We start from the raw sequence: 22709 nt of genomic DNA, 5'->3' as shown, positions 1-22709 counted from the left end.
CGAATTACGAAATTCCGATTAAATCACAAAAATTAGATATTAATTTTCGCTGACCTTTAAGTGACAATCTCGTGAGCACGAAGGAAACGAAGCCGTTCTAACAAATTTATGTAAAACAATGTTAATAACACGTTAATAATTTATTTAAGAAGAAAATGTATTTTATGTAATTAACTCCCTTAATAATTAATCATAAATGATAGGTCTCCCTGCTTCTAGTAAAGCTTTGGCAACGAAACATTTATTTTGCTTACACGTAATAAATGAGTTAATCACATAAATTACACCATCTTGTCACAAAATTATAAACGTGTCGCCTTTATAGAGTTAATAGTGTTAAATAGCGATGCAATTATGTGTCCTAATAGTAGGTTTCAATTTAAAATTCAGAGATGGAGTTGTTTCCAAATTACATTTTCAAACCGTTACAACTTCAGATGGTGGTGTACAAAAACCTTTAGATAATCCATTCGGTAAATCGGGAATTCAAATTATAATCAAGTGTATATTGGGAAAACGAAGAGGTTAAAAATTCGTTTTAAAGAGCACATGAATTTAAATACAAACGTGGGGATAAATCTTGTGTTGCACAAATATGCTTGAAAAAAGCGGATAAAACTTCTCTAATAGTGTATAGTATTTCTAGTAATTCCAAATGGACCAAGGGGCCCCATTAGGTTTTTCTTGATGTGTAGACTGATATGTTTCCATTTTTATGAATGTCTTAGCAATCCTGTAAAATTCGAAACATCCGCCCTTCTTAAGCGGCTTCCTTTAATTAAATGTAAGCGCAGTGTTGCCTGCCACTTGGTTCCTTAGTTCGTATCTCACGAACAATAGCCTTCCATATATATTGCGAAATTTATTAAAAGAAAATATAAGATTGGTAAACTTCGTCGTTTAATAAGTCCTCAAGAAATACTAGAAGAATAACACAAACACAGAGAAAAAGCAGAAATATTACTTTTGTCATTTAATCAGAGTTTGAATTGACCACACAACAAAATTGCTAACATCTCCGCTGTTGAGCAAAATCGAATTATTTGATTTACTGTTTTGTGTACCTTTATTTTATTCTATTTATTCAGCACTGTATTTCCTTTTATCATATGCTCCTTTAATGTCAACTGTTGTTCTTAATAACAGAATATCACAAATCATCTCCATCCGCGCACATATTGAAATATTTCGTTCAAGAGCTTTTGAGAATTGTTTTTTGGGTCTATCGGACGTCTTTTTGCAATCTCGTGTATTCTACTCAAAGTGTCTCAAAATCCTTTTATCTACCGTATCACTGTTGCAACTACGATATGTTGATGGTTGTATGAAAATCAGTTTCTCTCTTAATTCCAAAAACTGCACTTTGTATTAATGTTCCATTACTGTACTTCTGGATCAAGGTTTGATCTACAAGACACCCTCAATAACATTCTGTTCCTAAATCCGTAGAAGATTTAATTTGCAATCAAAAAAATGTGAACTTGTAAAAGTTTTTGTGAAAGTCAGTAATTACATTTCTTTGGAATTTGGATATTGTTTAAGATCGAGATCTCTTGAATTGTTTTATTTTTTTTGTTATGTCCGTTCTGTGAACGGGTTGTGTACGAAAAGGATGTATATCATCTTAGAATGTTTATTACACAATGTTGTGTACCTGTGTTTTTTTGTATAAGAATATTTTTTTGTAATCTCAGGTTGTCAATTTGAATTTCAATTTAAAATCCAGGTTAAATTCCATTCATTTGTTATGTCAGATTTTTCCTTTAGTAAGTTTACCCGAATGGTATTTTAACTGATCTGTTTCAAAATTTATGTAGCGTTTCCGTTGGAACTGACTGAATCTAATTTCGGCCTTAAAAACGTCAGGATTTTTCTATATGCCGGGACCCAGACCTGTCGTGGGTTTAATTTTAAAAATTAGAATAAATTTGAGTTAGGTAGGTGTCTGTGGGATGCTATTTTGTGGCGATATCGATTATTTTGATGGTGTATAACTTTTATACATAAATTTGGCACTGGGAACAAAACGGATAATACTAAACTGTAAAAAGGAAATTAAATGGAGTACTGTAATAAGTAGAACGGTTTTGTTGGAACTTGATCCGTTTAGGTTGCGCATAAAGGATAATGTCACTAAATACGTCTACCAGTAAAGCCATCGAATATTGATTACGCAATTACTATGTTCCTCGAAACTAAAAGAGTGCAGATAATCTTTTATATCCCTACATGCATGCGAAATGTCGGAGAAGATGTAAACTTATGCATAATGTATTGTACGGTGAGGAAATTTATTCATTTGCTTCCGGATTGAAAAATCGTTTCGAATTGACTAAAGGTTATTAGTTGGATTACTACAGAAATGGCCGAGAGTTTTCAAAAATTGTACGAGTACTTATACGGATGTAATAATTGTCGGCAATAAAACGGGACATAAAACTGCGGTCACGAGTGAGTGATGGCGTAATTTTAGGATTCCACTGTAGGGATAAAATAAAAGAAAACCCATAAGATGTTGTTTAAAGGCTTTCGCGTAACCAGCTTTAGTGTGTGATAGCTGCTGTTATACACCCCGACTTCTCTGCAGCTGAATTTAGGTTAAAGGACGGAATTTTTAACGGAGAATTAATAGCTTCAAGACGTAAAGTAATTATTACCTAAATCTGAGAAGTGGTTGGCACTTAATTAAAATTTCTTCCGCTCGCATTTTACGAATGTTGCAGAAGGGTCACCTAATTTTTACTCGCATAAATTACGTTGCTTTAATAAAGTCAAACATTTAGACGCGGTAGGTAAATCTCAGAGGATAGTTGCTCGTAGTCGAAGGGTTCCAGGAGTAAATCTAGCTACACGTAACTGCAATTCCTTTAGTGGAGCAGATAGCCCCAGTCCCGAAGGGTAAGTTTTATACTTATGGGCTTACAAGGTAACTCCTGCGGGTGTATTTCAGTCGGGTCGTGAAATCGAGAGCCTGACAAATTGAAATGGGTTTGCGACATCTCTTCTTATCCAAAGGGTCACAATACACACGTACCTACAGAGCTTTCACGGAACTTCTGGCGAATCTTATGTTATTTCTGTTTTTCTTCAGGTTTTGGTGTTATAAAAAAATTCTTTTTCAGTTCTCTTTTTCAATTGCTTTTGTTTTCGTGTGATAATATAACTAAATTGATACGTTTATGTATCAATAGCTACAAACTATTTTCGAGGTGCACCTCGCAATTCTCTACAATTGAATAGTAATTATTCGTTTTGGTATATTGAGATGTCAACATATTTTTTGTAATTATACGAAACGGAACGGAAAATCACATAATGAGCCTGATGAATCTGTCAAATGAATAAAATTGATTTGAGACCAGCGACTAATTATTGTCTTGTAATTGCACCAATTAATTGATATTTACGCTAGAAGGCAAATCTACTTTCAGGTAAGACGCACGCGTTTTTAAAAATTATTTGTATTTATTATTAATTAAATTATAAGCTTGTAATATATTGAATGTCGATAATGAGGCGAGACGTACATTGAGACACACGGAAGACAGCCCACCCAAGCTAAGGCGGAACATGTAAATGTAGTTCTAGTGTTATTGTAACGTAAATTTAATTACGTGGTTTATCTATTTACAATGACAATTAATCCTGCAATTAATTAACAAAATTTAGAACAACCTTAAAATGAATTTATTTGTAAGAGTTAAAATATTATTTATCACTCACATATACACAGTTTATAACAGCGCAAACTATTTATTACTTTGGCGTTGAAATTGGGACTGAATTGAAAAGCAATTCGATTTGCTTATATAGCAAACTCGAGTGTTTTTGAGTGCTTCCGAATGTTCTTTAATGTTCTAGAACAAAACACATCATATTTTCAGGGAAGAATGCCTTACATCCGCCTTTGTTCTTTATCGCAGATGAGTGATCTTTCACAAAGCCTCGATGTCTTACACTATCAGGATTTCTGGAATACTCGCTACATTATTAAATCTGTTACGCACTAGGTTACGCCTAACATTCCGTTAGAAAACAAGGTCGTACGAATTGGTATTAATTACATAAACGCCGTCCCATTAAAGTTACTCTCTAAATCTCAGAGGACGCTCTTATTATGTTAAGCAATGAAAAACAACTTTCATCAAAATCTCAATTAACATTCTTGGAGATCAAACTCCAATTCCACGTGAGAGAATGGAGAAATCTAGTCACTTAGGGACAGGTTAGATAAGGACGAAAGAAACTTAAGTATCCGCTATGCTCTAGGAGTTTCCCCAATAGTAAAGGAATAAAAAAAATTGAACCCGATCGAAGATATAAATTAAGATAAAATGAGAATTTGTTAGAGTAGTCTTTGTGTGCGCGCTTGTGTGTGACACTTATCGAACTGAGTATGGTGCGTGTAGCGTGCGTTATTAGTCGTAGTCGACCCTAGTTATGTAACGTATATTAAAGTATTACCCATGGCTCGTTAATCACTTGATCCGATCCTCTAACAGAATTGAATGTCAGTGCTATTACCAAAATGTTTATGGAGTGAGAACTAAAACTAATAAATTTTCTTCATCCGTATGCGCATTTAAATATGATGTAGTAACGATAGTGGAAACTGCACTCTCAAGTGAAAAACTTAGCTCTACATACACTACATGCACTGTACACACTACATCGAAATGTGAAGGTCAATTTGATACTATTGGAAAATTTTGGGGAGGGGTGTTTTAGTAGCCATTCATTCTGCCATTTTTCTGGTATTTGCAATTTATATACCACCCGGGACCTATACCTGCGACTGATTTTGACCATTTCCCACCCGGCATTATCAATTATTGTTAATTTATAAACATGTGATAGCTGTAAATTTGTATTTAAATTTTTTCGAAATTGGTTGTGAACTTAGAAATTTTAAAACTTTTAATAGTAGAGTAATTTAAACATTGCGCATCATCGAAATTTATCGGTTGTCAAAATTTAGAGGTTCGAAATTATTTTCCAGACGGATAGTGGGTTTGTTAGAATTGTAAAGAATAAATTGGTCAACTGCAGTAAAAGGAGGGTGCATCTACTCCTGCTTTGTTTCCTAATTGCTTTCAGAAATTGGTAGAGCCATAAAGTCTGGAGTTTATTGTATCGTATTCCTGAATATTTGTATTTTAAAATTGAAATTCGTGGAGATCTTCATGATCGTAGATTAAGAAATATTATGGACATCCAAATACCTGCGCACAGTACTACACGTTCCAAAGCTTCCTTTAATTACCTGTCTGCCTTTTTTTCAACCAGGTTCCACATATTTATCGGTTGCTATCTCTGGAACCATTCAAAAAATCTTCTCGATTAATACTAAAAAAAATACTTTGTTTTTTCTGTATAACACGAATTTTTGCATTATTTAGTAGGTGTACAACTAATCTGTATTTTTCATTTAATGGTTTTATTTCCATTATTTCGTGCTGGTTAGGAAAAACAGCATTATGCTGATCCTTGCCAGAATAATAAAGATTATTATTATTATATTATTATATTTTTAATGCTTCGATTGGGTTACATTTGCGGACTCATCATCATAGCACCCAATATCAAGGAACTTTTAAAACTGGCATTTCATCTAGTGCTAGCCGGGAATTAATTAATGCTTTCAATTAGAAACAAACTCAGGTCCGAAGTAGAGAGCTTAGGTCGGAAAAAAACTAAAAAGAGGTCTTCAACCCTTTTTTATATGTAGAAACATTATCTCACATTTCCTATAAATAAATAAAACCAATAAAATGTTACAATTTCACCAAGGCTGAAAAATGTGTAATTTAAGCTATAAGTCTTTTTTGTTCACCAATATTCAGCATTGAAAAATGTTAAATTTAATATTTGATCAGTGATTAAATTGGTTCAACCGTTTTTGAAGCAAGTCTGTAAATTACAACATTATATGGATTAAGTAGTGCTCCCCATATTCATTTCTGCGGGTTTATTGCGCCAACTTTTACGTTTTGTGCGGACCGTGTGACGCAGTTCAGTTAAAACTGAACTGCTGTACCAAGGGTCTCTGGTTCGAATCCGGGTTCGGGCATGGATATTTGTAAATGTATAGTGCGTTGGGTTGGTAGAGCAGCCTTGACGGAAACCCCGCCCACTCAAAAATAAAGGCAAAATTTAAAAAAAATTGGCATAAATTGGGAATTTCTAAGTGGGATTTACAAATTAATGGTTAAGGATGAAGGTTAATAATCTTAACAAAAATTCGCTTGCAATGGCACTAATATAAGTTATAACCCCCACCGTTCCGTATTCCCATTAATAAGAAAGCACGTAGTTGATACAAAAAAGACCAATTAATATCTTAAGTAATTTTCAGTTTTGGGGCACAATTTAAGATTCTAATTTACATTCACCAATGTATCCAAGAAATTATCCCCTGCTTTTGTAGCATACCCCTTCTCCAAGATATGATTGAAATGCGCCTTGATGTGATGTAACTGCTACATCGACTACGCAGTGTTCATTGAAAATTTTAGTAAATTGATTGTTTTACATCATAAATCCCCATGTGTTCTACCCTCGTATACCAATTTCTAAAGAAAAATGTCAAAAGGCCTTGCCGTAAGGCCCAAGAGGTGAATTGTATGCGCATATTATGATTTATGTACCAATTTGAGTGGTAGAAGCTGGTGTTTATGTTTGTCTGTCGGTCTGGATGAGTGAAATTCTCTTTAGTGGGCACGCTTATACATACAACGGAATTGAACCTTCCTTTGGAAGTGTTCTAGTATACTATACAAAATGTAAATGTAATTGCATTAACTTAACGTACGTGCGTAGCCTCGCCTAGATCGAAATATGTATATGAAGCCTTTCACAGATTACGGAGATTTCGGCATTGCCAAAAACCGTCCGCTGAATTAATGTTGATCAATTGCACCAAATATTGCTTTATATTTTAGACATTATACATAAAACTTCGTTTCCAATGGTAATACTTTTTGACAGTGATGTCGCCCTATACCGTTCGGCTGTTTTACAAAGCGTGAAATGGAGAATTATAGGCTATAAATGTGGGGAACATGTCTATATAGAACACCCCTTTGATCAATACCCTAGCGGAAATTGACATAAGAACAATTTTTCCAGGATTTCATGAATTAATCATTGCCATTTCAATAGTTCAATAATTAATGCCACACGGTTTATAAATTCTGAGAAACTACTGAACTTTACTTGTGGTTACACATACATCTGCAGCTTCTCAGTCATTAATTCCGAAGCGGAAGGAACGTGCTGACAGACTGATCGTATTATTTCGCATTATATTTTCGAGCATTGTAATAAGATTAAAGTTTTCCAATTTCCTTCAAGCCGAGGAAATTAGTTTTTAATGCGATTAGACAAAGTTAAGTATGTAGCATACACTTATTAGTACTGTAGGTAGGTTGCGAAAGCAGCATTTTCTAAGCAAATAAAATAAAGTTGATGTATACCGCTCCATTGTGCTTAACACTGAAGTGTAACTGGGAATTGTCATTGTTCTCCACACAATCGTGTGAATGATAACAAATGTTCTATTTGACATAAAGATATATATTTCACCGCCCCTTGCGTCTATCGTCAGATAAATATATGAACCAATATAAAGGGAATTTCGGAATTATAATAATCATTAATCTCCAACATCATCGTTAAAAATGAATTAGTGCAAAGTTCTCTTTGCCAAAGTCGTTAACTACCAATTACTTACACGTAAGTGTACATAATTCCTGTGTTGTTACTGCTACAAATGCGTGTATTCTGCACTAAGTAGGTATATTTCGTTTTGTAACGGCTTATGATGCACGAAATTCCAATAACATTAACGTTTTTGGCACAATAACGCTGCAGGTGAATGCTAAAATGTTTCGCTTGAAAAATTGAGCGTGCTTTAAGTTGTTCCCCCAACTTCGTACCGAAACGTCCTCGACATATTAATTTACGCTCGTTTTGTGATGATTTATGCGGCAATTCCCACATTTTGTGCGTCAATATGAACTAGGGATACGGAATTTTCATTGTAGCACCATAAGAAACTTGAAGTTTCTACATAAACTAGCACAAAACCATCAGTATTCACCATATAACATTGAACTCCATGGGAAATGTCGGTATACATGATAGGTTGTAACGAGGGTTGTAACCACAGAATACTAGAATTCAGTGACAGTGTGCGGAAAAATCAGCACAAAACGAGCACAAACAGATCCCAATTTTGGTGTTGATCAGAAACCTTCCTTTTTGTCATTAAGTTGTAGCATTGAATAATTCTTTCTTCAATGGTTATAGCCTTAAAAATTCCATACTACGTTTAATTTTGATGCACAAATCGTAAAACTTGGCACACAAGTCAGCACAAAACGAGCACGATAAATACTTAAGATAGACTTTGATTTTAATGGTGGTACTGAAACAAGTTTTTTTAATTTCATTTAAAGGTTTTGAACTGTCTTACTGAAACGTATGGATTCTGAATCAAAATTTGGAAATTTCTTATAAATTTCCTTTTATTATCAGGGATAGCTTTTAATGACCAAAGATACACAATTACTTACGGTAAAACGTCTCCTTTTCATAAAAATTTCTTTCAAATTTTTGATAGTTAACTGAGCAATTTGCTTATCAAATTTACGATGCTCTCTGTTTCCAATCACAACAAAATACAACATGATATTCCTTTTTACAGAACAATATTTATCTTATACTTAAACAGAGTGGACACATCAATTTCAATATTTTTTATTAAACGTCAAACAACAAAGTTCAAATGACAAATCTACTTGCTTTTCCAACTTGTCCAGTCAATTTGTACTTCATGGTTACAAAAGGTCCGAGAGAGAGAAAAGTTTTCCAATGCGACTGACGTCGGGAGAAATTTCTGTGGTAAAAAATCTGCAAAAATGTTTGACTTTTCGGTTTTCCTACAATAACTCTGCAACGGAAATCATATTTTATTCAAAATTGTAGTGCATAAAAGTACCTTTCATTTGATAGTTTATTTGGCCCCCTAACATATATAGTTTAGGAGACACTAATTTAAAGTTTCGTGTTTTTAGTAATTTTTGAGAATAAACCTTCTTTTACGTTGTTGGGCTTAAAAATAAATTGACACAAATAGATTAGGTATATATATAGAAATAAATACCTACATGTATTTATTTAATCTTTAAATTTTTGAAAAACCGGAAATATTACTCTTTGCCCGTAATTACAACGCTAATTTTGTTCTACTAGGCTACGTAGTTATTACTCTGGCTTTCAGATGACGAATGCTCCCTTCTATAATTCTTAATAACTTCATCTAAAAATCAAATCTGGCGAACTAATTTGAAAAAATTTCTAAATTTCCCATTGGTTAGCGCCTTCTTTTCAACCAATGCCGAACGTTTTCCAAATCCACACATTAAAAAAAAGCCTTTTACTCAACATATTTCACGCTACGGAATTTTCGCAAGATGATCTCGTTAATTTAACTTTATCTAGCGCTTATAAGAGATTGAGATTGAGAGAGATTTGAAATACCCTTACAATATCGGGGTGAAACCAGAAAACGTTCACCAACATCAGCAACCATATTCAAAACAGCCCTCGTATTGGGTTTTAATTAAATAGCAAGGAAAGATGTCATGACACTCAATGTTGATTTATTTAGGAGTTTCTTTTGCAGCAGTGTTGTCGACTAACTCGTTCTCTAATTTTGTATGCATTTATTCTAAGGGATAAAATATCCTTTCAACCTAATCTGTGTTTTATTTATGAGAAAAATTACTTTTTGCCTTTGAACTTCTTGGATGTTTATGGAATTCTGTCATTGTGCAATGAAAGGTGTGAATAGCTAAACGTGCCGGAAAAGTATACTATCTTTCAAACCGTTTGAAAAACGAGAGGTAGGTGGTGTAGCTGTATACGACTTTAGTATCCAGCGTAACACTTTAGTACAAATGTAGCCGTTTTCTTTTTAAATAAATTTCACTAATTAAAGCCACAAAATGGCATTTAACTCGATAAAATGCGGTAATAAAACTAAACACTACAAGTAAAATATGGTGACTTGAAGGCATTCTGTCTTTAATCCTAGTTTTTATGACTTTTACTTCTATTATCGTTCACGGGCTTCACTTTATTGAACTGTTAACTGGTTTAATTAAAACGTATATGGAGAGGGTTACTTTATAAAAATGTTAAACGGTCCTACTTAGTAATTCCAAGTGTACACTAATACGCCTAATTAATTCTGACATAAACGTCAATGCTGTCTTTCTCATAGTTACTTAAAATCAGTCGCAAATAACAGCGCCTTAAAACTAAACGAAAGGAAAATTGACTCAATATTGATATAAACTGTATTAATTTACCAGAATTGAAGTAATTAGCTCTCAAACTTTTATTTTAAAATGAACAGGCATCTGAATGGGCGCAAAATTGTCCCATTTTATAACCAAATGCTCACGTGACCGAAAAGAGAATAAGCGGATTTGAAAATGATTAATTATTACCCAAGCTTCACTTCCTAATTTTAATCGAATGGAATAAGAAACTTAAGTGGCAATTTAATTTTATACGAAAAGTCTACTTCACGTTAAAAAAATTCGTCCAAAGAAGAGATGAAGTTTAATTAAAAACATCTAAAATATGAACAGCTGCCGAGAATTTATCTAATATTAATTAAAGTGGTCGTCAAAAATCAATTACGTAATTGAATCTTTTAGCATTCCTGAGAAGTAGGTTTACTGGATTCTGCCGTAATCTAATTCGGTGTAGTATATTTGCCACAGTGTACATTAGTTTAATTTCAAGCTGTTAGGTTTGCGGTGTTGTTTAGTTAGTATAAGGATCGGGAGAGTAGTTTGTTCAACTCATTAATACTACTAAATACTTTGTTTCAGGTGTGGGTAACTTAATGGGAGTATCCGACAGTTCCAAATCTAAGTTTGTAGAATCGGCGAAGGGTGCCGTAGAACGACCGTATTTCGACGACGTGGGACCCCGGAACGTAACTGCCGTTGTGGGACAATCTACCACCCTCCATTGTAGAGTCAAACGTCCTGGCGACAGAACGGTGAGTTAACTACGATCCTTTATGACTTTGTTGACACAAACTTTTGAGGTTCGCTTATATTAAGATATTGTTAAGGACTTTGAAATTTAAAAGCCGCAACTTTAGGCGGTCGTTATGCTCTTGACTGTAAATTTACCCATTTTAATTTTTTAAAATTGCTTGTCATTTACAGCCGTAATTTTTTTACGCCAGACGAGATCCTTTGAAACATTTTGTTACATTTAATGTGCCAGTTAGAAAACTTTTTACGACCATTTACGTTTAACTGCCTTTTGTGTGACAAATGTTGTTTACATTAAATAATACAGGTAGTACTCATTTTGTGTATTTATCTGCGATTATTATAGAAGGGGCCTTACTGTTGCACCCAGTTTAGGATTTATGATGTTTGTTATCATAATTAATACGTAAAATAATAGCGCATTGTTATTAACTAGCAGACCCGGAGAACTTCGTACCGCTTATTAGTCAATGTCCCGCTCCAGGATGGGGCATAAGCTCGGTTTTGGGGGCTGCGCCGCCTTACATCGAGCAATTTTGCTAAATCAGACACCTTCACGAGCATACGTTCAATCATTCCCAAAGTATCGTCGCAATGGAATGAACGGTAATGCAGACATAAGAGACATGCACACAGACAGACAAACATTCATTTTTATCTGTATAGATAAAGGTGAGAAATTTTCTAAAAACGATAATTCAAAATTACTAAACTGAACGAACAGTTCCTCAATAATAAGTAGTACCCCTCTAGGATGTATCTAGAGTCCAAAGATTCGACCTTCCGATCCGTAACTACAATCTTCTGTTCAAATGTTTTTTATTGGATGGGCATTAAAATATGAAAATTTTAAGGGTTGTGCAAAGTTAGATTCTATTATTTACAATTATATACAAGCTCTACATATAAATTGCGAACATACATAAGTTGTTCTAGTTTTTCTTTAAATAAATGAATAATACTTCAAAGAGAAACAACAGAGGATAATACTGGTACCTACCAATAGTTACGCATATCGTGGCTGATCGCAAACAGATGCATGTTCTTCGTGCTGTTCGTATATATTGTGCCTAGGGGGCGCGTGTGTGAATTTATCAGATGCTTACAGTGTTGCCACATCTTCCCCCTTTTTAATGTCACGCCACTGGAAGAACTTTAATCTAAACAGAAAATATTTTATGAAATATTTAAGTATAGAATTCAAAAAATACAAAATTCGTGCCTTAGATTGATTTATGGTGAAAAGAAGTATGAGCGCTGCTCATAAATTAACCGAAATAAAATGACTGAACATGGATAATAGGAGACTTGCGCACGCAGCTACTTAATACCATAAAATAATCATCAAAAAAACACCAACTTATCTTTACGATAAAACCAGATACAGTTCCAATGCTAGATTTTCTACCTTAATATTTGTTACGTATACGAATTCATAAATTACTAAAGTAGCCACGCACCTCTCTTACTGCTGCGACTGATAAAGTGGACAACCATTTCTCGATCAAAATAACGGATGAGATTAGAAACAAGGTGCTCACTTTTTCTGGGTAAATCCGATGGTACGGTAGCAAACAATTTGACGTGCCGCAATGTAAACGTACTCTACCACACACCTAAAAACAAAAATAAACCTTTTATAACAGTGTTGCCAATCCTGCTGTCAGAAATAGTTGAAAACATGTAACAGCTTTGCATTTGCAATGTAACACTTCACCGTTTTTGAATTGTACTACACTTGCAGCCATTTTGACATCGATATGATACAGTCGCCTGATGCGGTTACCTGATATACTTTGCCAAAATTGTTGTTATTCTCGCATATAGAAAGTATTGCGATATCTCTCTAACGCTTCCATCTGAATTTTAATTACACCATATCATTAATCTGATACATCTTTTATTCTTTTACTCCTATCTGTCACCATTTCAGTTTTCAGAAACTTTCGTCTCTTATGGCAACCTTCGGTGTAAATTAGAGTGTTGCCAACATGACGTAAAAAATGCCGTTAGCTACCAAATCGTAATATAAGAGTTATAAATCACTACACAATTACAAGTAAATAGAGCAAAAAGGATTGGAAACTGAAGTACAAAATGAACGCCTCACAAGGGATTTTTATGATATGTATTAAAAATCAATAGTCGGTAGAATTTCTTAATTGTACGCTACATGGATTAATTCACGTGAAAAACAAGGCCCCAGGATGAGTGGGCTAAGTCTTTCAATCCCCTTTAGTATAACTCGACTCTCCCCAATGTTTCCTCAACGCCAAGAGCGTAATCTAATCTAAAGGGATTGTTGACATTGCTAGATTATCTCTCTAACTTTTAATTTTGTACGACAAACGATGAAGTGGTATATCACCTGCATGTCAAAATGAAAGTATTTCAGTGCCGTTGACTGTCTGTAGCGCGCTGTGTTTCCATTCTGATCGAGGTCGGGCTTTTCACAAAGGTGACTTTTCAAAGATATAATTTATAATGAAATCTAATTTAAAAACAACCTACGCCTTTTAGGTAATTGTCGTAATTGTCAGAATGATAAATACGAATCCACTTTACGGCGATTCCTGAAAAGGACAAATGTCAAAGTACATCGTTAATGAGCTCGTTTGCAACGATCGTAGGGGAAGACAAACGAATAGGACTTATTACCGTTAAAGAAACAATCCTCATCAAATTAGGTAAAAGTTTAAAATTCAACAATTACAGTTACATTCAAACAAAAGTTACATTCAAACAAAAGTTACATTCACCCAGAACATGGTTCAGCGTGAAATATATCAAGGGTTAGGAAATTTAAAAAGAGAAAAATGTCATTTATCACAATAAACGCTTTTCCGTAATTTATTGCTTCTGTTAAGTAATATGAATTCGCAGATCTTGATCGTTGTCCCTTTTTGAAAGAATATTTTTTATCTACGGTCTCCTATAACTTTTAAAACTTCTAGTTTACAAGAGGACTACACGATTATACAGCAGCCCGGCAGATATTATCTAATATAGAATTTATAACATCACAAAATTAAATTTTATTGCTTCCCTTCATATAGATTTTTAACTCGTTTATCTGTTAAAGTTTTTATGGTAGGATTGATGCTTTATGATTTTAAACCAATTTGTTGCTTGAACTAATTACTAAAGTTCTGACCATCCATTTGCCATAACCAAACGATATGGCGATATGACAACAGCCAAGATAGAACATATTAAACAACGCAAATTTGTATTACACTGTATTAATATAAAATGCCCAATTTGAATTTCCGGTAATTGTAGAGTTCAGAATTTCAGGTCTTGGCAGTCGGTTCACTTGTACAAATACTGCAGTTACCAATCGATGACTCAAATGTTAGGGCAATTTTTTTCTTATTTTCTAGTGAATCTGCCACATATCCCTCTGCTACTGCGTCACCTTTTCAATCGCCGTGTCCTTTAAGCATCCTAATATCGGCACAACTGCCTGCCAGAATTTTGCAGAGTTCCTTCGGATGCATTATTTTTGTCCAAGAAAACGCATTTTATTCATACAGTGAATTTCCCTGCAGCAACTTGCAAAATATGTAAACTTTTACCGTAGTTATTTTTAATAAATTTGACGGATGTAAGTAGGTATACCGTTCTATGATTAACTTTGCATTTTGCAATATTCCTAGGAATCTGTCGCTGATTCCTACATGGTTGCAAGTGCATTTACGGTTACTATAAAAATTTTGCAATGTTTTGGCCGCAAATTTCTATACTTTTTAATCAATTCAGTATAATCGATTCCTCCAGATATATTCAAAATAGCAAACGTTCTTTCCGTACCCTTAACATGAACAATCAAAGCAGAGTCATCCTCTTTAACGGGATGATGAGGATTTTTCGCCCCTTGTGACACTTCGCCCCCTGCTTTTTCGCCCATTTTGATACTTTCCCCTCGGACTTTTCACTCCTTGTGAGACTTCTCCCCTAAAACATTTCGCTCCTAAATGTTGAGTCTAAACTTTGGCATTTGCTTATGCTTCTTGTAGATTAATTCTCATATCAACATTGACTAATGTAATTATAAAATGAACCTGAATAGTTGATAAAATTCAAATATTATTAGCTATATACACTGCCAATTCCAAAGGTATTGTGATGTGTAATTATGGTAATAGTATCTTAATGACAAATTGTACTTAATGACATATTAATTTGCAAATATAAACATTTAGTAATGGGAGCTATGGGGTGTTCCATAGTGTCTGCTGGACTACAAAATAGCGTAAAACATTCGTTTATAATGTGCGATTACCCTTCACCCCTATCACAATCGCTTAAAGGCCCCATTCACATGCGGATATGTACGGCGGATCTGCACGGCGGACATGTACGCGGGACAGATCCGTATCAATTCGTATGTGTGTATCCGCGTGTTCGGCGTACATATCTTGCTCGCCATCCGTCGATCAGGACGACGAGCACGGACAGCGAGCCCGACAAATACGCACGTGTGTAGTCGTTTCACGGATTTGTTTGCCGGACATAGAATCACAAAATAGGAACTTCTTGAAAATATGTTTGGAAATTTAAGAAATCAAAATGGAAATGCGACTAATCCTACTCCAATTAAACAGTCATTTAAAAAAATATTTTGTTTAAATTACTTTGAATATAATGCAGGCTTTTGGGTAATGTTTAAGCAAAATTGCGGAACAACACTGAACTGTTGGTGAAACTGTTAGTCAAATACAATCCGATCAGTTACCTTTTGGGGATATTATAAAAGTAAAATTTGAAGACTACGTTGATATTAACATTCCAGAACAAAATGCACATTTTTGGGGAACAATTTAAATACTGGTAAAGATTTCCGAGCATATTCTGCCAAGGCTGGTGGCTTATTTGAAAGTTTCAGGTATAATTTTCCCGAGAAGCTGAGGGGAGATTGCACAACTGAATTTTAGGTCTTCAAAATTCCTTCAAGTTGCTAAGTACTGTAGCGTGGCAATTAATCGCTCTCTACTGGTAACTGCCTCATATGAGTATCATTCCTCTCAATAACTGGGCGAACATATTTTAATAGTTTCAAATCTCTCATTGTCCATGCGCAAAAAATTGTGCAAATCATGAGGCGTTTCCAAATCTCTAAGTAAAGTCATATGAGAGTATTTTTTTCGTTTCAGGAACCACTGTTTTGACCATAGTCTCTTTTTTTCGTATCTTCAAATAAAACCTCCTCCTCCAGTTATTGTGAGTTTCTCCTTATGATCCATACCAATTACCACAGCATTCAAAAGAACATAACCCAGGGCTATTACTACAGAACTGAAATAGCGACAGAACGCCGCCTGCTTGTCTATTGAGATTTGTCCGTGATCTGTGTACAGTCATATCCGCCTGTGTGTAGCTCAACACGGATCTGTACGCCGTACAGATCCGCCGTACATATCCGCATGTGAATGGGGCCCTTTACATTATAAACGAATGCTTTAATATACCGTTTTTATCACAAATTCACACTTTAAGAACATCTAATTAACTTCTACAAAGCAAAAGTCTTAGAAAATGACCATAGAATTAATACTGCAGACTACAAAAAATGGTTAAAATTCAAGCTCACAGTTCAAAAGTTAAGAACTCGTCATAGGAAATTTTTAATAAACTTTAAATTAAACTATATTCATAAAATTCGTCAAATGCGAATAAAAACCAAGATAAAAACAAAAACGCCGCGTGAATTAAACATATTTATTCACTAAAAGAAATGATCTCACACGCAATATATGTTTGATTCAGTTGTTGTCTAATATTTATGAAACAAAAAACATCTCTACATTTTAATACCACATATACCATAGATAGGATTCTCCATTATGCTAAGTGTAACTGCTTTTCAAGCTACAAAAAAGTATTGAAAGAAAAATTGCTAAGGGAAGGAACATCTATCTTACAAATGTGTATTCGGGGAGGGCTCGATTTTCTCTGTTAAAACGTATTTTCCTTTATACAGAAAAACATTATAAAGCGTCTTCTTCCGCTTGTCTTCCTATTATATTATTAATACTATAATGTATGTTCTCGATTTGGGTTCTTATAAAAGTGTGTTGCAATTGTGGCCAATGCCACGTTGCATTAGGATTCTATGGAAGTTGGCGATTTCGAGTTGAGAGTTAGAATTACCTAGTGAATATGAGACATAACATATCAACGCATAGTTTTATATGGGGAATTCATGTGTTTACCTCCAAAAGATTTATGGGAAAAAACGTGCCACAAACGAAATAATCAACAAAGGTTAAAGCTCGGTATTTAGAAAGACAACTTACCCTTGAGATAAGTACTATGCGTGTTTCGAACTCGAAAACCGTGCAATGCAAGAAAAAGACAAGGTAATCTAATGTAAAAATCGATTATACATCTTCTTTTTCTGATGTTTTTTTCGTATTCATAATAATGAAGTGAGGAAACCTTTGAAAAAAACGAATAGATTTATTTTTTAAATGACGAAATTATAGATTATAGTTTGTTTGCAAAGAACCTGCTTAAGTGAAGACTATGTACAAAAACTCTACACTTATTTCAAAATGGCGTACAAGCTGGTAGGGACAATATGGCGCTTAGTTTTGTTTTATTGACAAAGACGGTGAATTTTATAAGCAAACGTCAAGTGACAATTCCTTGGAAATCATGGAATTACATTTTATTAGACATGTATTCGAGTATTAACGTCAATATGATTTCATTGTATTTCCGCTATTTTTAAATTATATTGCCGGTATAATAAAAAATAATATAACAAACGCGGGTATAATTAATCTTTAAAGCACTTGCAACGTTTAAAGGCGCTCCGCTACGTGTCGTACCAGTAAACTCGTTGCACGTGCTTTAAAGACTTGATTATACACTTTTCTCTTAATATACTATTTTTCCGCCCAATGTACTCGTTATATCGCAACCAATTATAAGTATATAATGTAATGCTGGTAAAATTCGACAAATACCTATCTTCGCCAAGGGATTGAGAATGGCATCCAGAAAAATACTTCTTCTTATAAGAAATTTGGAATGATTATTGGTTTCTCTCGCATACGTATGCTTGTATTTGATTTTTTTTAATAAATAATTTTTTTATAATAAATAATTTGGCATCGAAATTTCCAACCAAAAGGTTTGCAGTCCACACATTATTTGGAATAAACACGTGTTGTTGTTGAAAATGCATTTCTTATAGTGATGGAAATCAAAATGAAGGCTGGTTGAGTAAGGAGTGAAAACATAATGCTACTTGAGTTTTTTGGATGAGGTGAAAGAGTTGAGAATGAGGTAGAATATGGTCCCCCTTTTATATAAATTTGACGGTTTGATTATTTTAATGCAAATGATTCTTCTAATAGACTTACTTGCAAAATTAGCTATCGTATGGGGGTAGCTAAGGCGTACAGAACTACCTACCGGTGGATTAACACGTGCAACAAAAATTTAATTGTGTCAATTGTTGATAAATTATGACTATTTTTTGCGTAAAAGTTTGGAAGACATTAAATCAAACAAAGCAGAAAATTTTCTTCAAACTATAGGGTTCCCCTCTCGGTTTCACTTAATGTAGCTATAATGCCTATCGTTAAATCCTTAAGGTAGATCACATGATAAATAGTTTGCTGCGGAAACCACACAAAACGTTGTGAACAGACGTAAAATTGAGAACTCTGTTCTGCGGTTGAAAGGTCGAAAATGCTATACTCTTCGAAGCGGTTACACGTTATACATTCATTAATGGAAATAAAGCGAAATGTTAATTATGAAATTTAATTATAAAGATAATCATAAAGTGTATCAAAATTTCATAGAGGAGAATGAATTTTCAAAGGAATTTTAATTACCTACGTTTTCAGCGCGAACAATTCACGGAACATATTTTTATCAGCAAGGAGAAACATGTTTTTTTAAGATTTCACCTATAATAGTTCGGAAAAAGCTCTTTAAAACTTTTAGGCGCACTTATTTTCATTCTTGAGCAGATTTTCTTTCTGATGAGTTTCTTATCTCATTACTGAATATTGAAATCCAAAAGTTGATTTTCGAGTGCTCCTCCTACTCAATAATAAAGCAGGCAAGGTAGCGAATTTGTTTTCAAATAAACGAAATCTGCCGTAAACCCAATTTCTGCGTTTTCAAACACAGTAAAAGTGAAAAGGGCAGTCGGATTTTCCAAGATGCGCGCTTCGTAACAATCGAGGAACGTGCACGGACGAGGGTTTGGCACAGTGGGAATTAGCGAAGGTCAATATAACTTCTCTGGATTATCGAGATTTGGATTGTCCTATAGACTTGAGTCTAAATTTATCACATGCTATCTGATTGCTTTATTAAGGTTTTGGGATTGACGTTTGCTGTTGGCGATATTAAATCATATAAGCTTGTGTAAATATTATATTTCATTATTAATTACTTTTAAAATTAGTTTTTTCGAGCTTCTTTACCAATCGACATAAAAATATACCTTGATGAGCTCAACAGCAAATTAGGTATCTCGACATTGCTAATAACTGCGAATCTAATTCTGGACTCATCGATTAAGTCTGCTACAACTGCGTCTATCTGCGTCGGCCTCTGTCTTCTTCATGACGTGTCTTGTTGCTCTTTCCTCTCCTAGCCTCCTTATGTGATCCAGCCAGCGCATCCTTTGGCTTTCAATCACTCCTAATATGGATATTTGGCCATACAGGTCCATCGCCTCTTCATTCGTTCTTCTTTCCCATCAATCTTCTGCTTTCTTGCTTTGATCTTGATCTTCTCAGCACTTTCCTTTCCCCTTCTATTTCATTCAGGTTTTCGTCCTCCGATCTAAATATGAAATTTCTACGCTATTCTGTTCTCAGTCCGTCTTGCACTTCCATATACTTTGCCTTTTTCATGTCGATTTCTAGGCCATACTCATTTCTAATGCCCTTATTGATGAAGTTTTTTTCCAATTTTTTTATTGCTTCTAGCATTCTCTTTCGCTTTTTTCCTCTGCATATTTTTGTTTGTTTCTTTTCTGCTGTCTTTATATCTTTTTTGTTTTCTTGGGTATTACTAGTCATCTCCATCCTGGCTCTGTTCGTCGTTTCAATAGCTTTTCTGCATTCTTCTTCGAACCATTCTGTGTGCTTTTCCTTGTGGTCCCGACCAGTCATAAACTCTGCCGCTTCTTTTATTGATTTCTGTATAGTTTTCCATTTTGCTTATATTTTTTCATCATCATTTATGTTTTTCGGGCTCTCTTCCAACCCATTTCCATATTTTTGGATGCATTTATCCGTTGTACGTCGTTATACACCACTTTTTTTCCCCACCACGCCGTTTTTTTAATTGGTTTCACTTGTTCCATTTTTATCAGACTAAAAAGTGGTCTGTGCTATCTTCTGCTTTTGAAAAAAAGATACGCTTAGCACATTTTTGAAAAATATACGCTATTATATTCGTTATGGCTGGCTGGCTGGCTGTCCGGCTAAGATCTCAGCAATTACAATAGTTAGAGACCTTAAATTTTCACTAAAAGCTTTCTGTTATAGTGTAGGTGTACAGACTCTAGTCTATTTTGAGTTAGATTACTCGTGAGATGGATAATTTTAAACTTTACTAATGAAATACGGGTCTGCAATACCAAAACGCGCTTTTATCATCCATATGCTGATTTACAACTTGTTTCTCTTAGGGCGCATGCACTGACTAGGCTTATGTTTTTGAATTTTTCCTTTAGTCTCATACTACATAGTCGGTCTAACATCGGCTTCGTACCATAAAATCCACTTCAAACCTTCGTTGCTGCCGCTCGCTCTTAAATATATAAATTCTCCCATATCATCAATTCCTGTTCCGCTTTGTTTTGTTTCCTGTAGTACTATTAATGTCTATATTATACCTCTGTAGTTCTGCCATTAGGTTTCTCATTGTCCTTTCTTTGGACGTACGTCTCCCTTACATTCTATGTTCCGATACAAAATTTTATTTATCGTACAAGGCGTTGTCCAATGATGTCACTCAACTTTAAGGAACTTGCTATTAACCAGCCGTTACATTTGGCGATCCAAAAAAACTTTCTTGTTTATCACAATGAGTTTTAATGTCAGTTTATTAATTTGGACGAACAATGAAAATCTTACCTCGTCTGCCTAAAATCCGATACCTATCTTCGCTTATCTCGAAAATGCAGTTGAATAAAATACAAATTCCGAAAAAATACTTGTGAAATTCTAACCCGTTACAGTTTGCACTGCGTATTCAGAAAAATTCTGAATTGCGTTGTGTTCCTCTGAAGAATCGTTTATAAAGGTGCCTATAACGTTTGCATCATAAATAAAACAGACGATGTCTACATTTGACTGCATTTATTTATTTAAAGGTGTAATTCGAGTAAAATAGTTGATTTTGAAGGGTTTGGCGCTTTATTTGAGCGTAACGTTCCCAATTTTTTTTATCATTGATCTAATCAAATTAAGTTTTGGATATATCAATATTACATTCTTTACTGTATCAAACCACAACCCATTACAGGTTTTATATATGTATTGCTGTGATATTTTGTTTGGCAGGACGAAATTTTGGGATTCTTAACTAGAATGGACAAGGGCGGTTTCCTATTTCAATGTAATTAATTTTCTTAATTTAAATTTTTTTGTGTCGTTGGTTAAGTAATTCATCAGAAATTATTGTTACAAGAAAGAGGTCAAGGTTTGTATTTGTTTACATTTTAATCTCATCTTTAATTTTATTTAACTTGGATTTCTGAGAATTTTATATCACTTTTATTCTGTTATCATTGTAAACGCTTAATTTAATTGACAGGTGGATGTTATTTATCACCTTTTCTTTGTATTTAAAAAATTCTATTTTTCCTAGTATTTTAATTTTGTGTTATCTCTTAATGTCGGTTAAAAATTGATTATAAAAATAATTTTCTACCTCTGGTTAACGTGCGTTAGGGGGTAAATTTTCTGTTGTCAACTGCTTATCATTGGCTCTTATAATTTGTAAGTTGGAAGAAGGGTTTCCACCTTAAATAAACGGACTGAGAAGAGGAAGGGCTTTTTTCCACTGTCAACGCAGAACTACGTTTGGTTGAAATTTTAAATCGCCTTTTGCCAAGTTGAGAGCAGATCCACGTCTGCAGAAGTTTGAAGTTTGTTTTGGAGTTGTGAAGTTTTAATCTTCAGTTTTGTTGCCATGTGGGGTTAGGATTATTTACTAATAAATGACTGCATTTGGGGAAGAGAGTTTATTTACTACCTAACTCGTTCAATGCAAGTCTTACACACTACCGACTATCAATCGTCGTCAAACTCAATCACCTGCGAGTTTGCCAACCTTGCTACTTACTTCTAGACTGCTGTAATAGCCAATTTCATCATATATCGGCGGATATCCTGTGGATATTGACTTTTACACAATCATAACCTTATATTATTACACTACAGCCAGTCAGGGCAGTTTTTGAGTTGAGTGAAGATTGTTTATTTCGCTTCGGCGAGTTACCCCGCAGTAGTTTGGATTTTGTAGAGGCCAGCCAGTTTTGGAAATTGGTGGAGTTTCCATTTTACGGAGTTGCAAGCAGAGTTGCGGCAGTTTTGGAAGTTTGGACCTTCAGTAAAGTGCGTCACTAAGATGTGGTCGGCG

The 22709-nt window shown here is 34.4% G+C and overlaps 1 protein-coding gene across 2 annotated transcripts in view; it reads left to right on the top strand.

Moving 5' to 3' along the window:
* The window catches only part of LOC116167357 (lachesin), an 84924-nt gene that overhangs the window by 43413 nt on the left and 18802 nt on the right, over window positions 1-22709 (top strand). For both annotated transcript variants that reach the window (XM_031482706.1, XM_031482705.1), the window contains exon 2: window positions 10908-11080. In XM_031482706.1, the coding sequence (XP_031338566.1) occupies window positions 10908-11080 (173 nt within the window). The remainder of the gene's footprint in view (window positions 1-10907; window positions 11081-22709) is intronic.

The sequence above is a fragment of the Photinus pyralis genome, unplaced genomic scaffold (genome assembly GCF_008802855.1).
Source record: "Photinus pyralis isolate 1611_PpyrPB1 unplaced genomic scaffold, Ppyr1.3 Ppyr1.4_LG3b, whole genome shotgun sequence".
Classification (NCBI taxonomy): domain Eukaryota; kingdom Metazoa; phylum Arthropoda; class Insecta; order Coleoptera; family Lampyridae; genus Photinus; species Photinus pyralis.
This window is presented reverse-complemented; position numbering and strand designations above follow the sequence as displayed.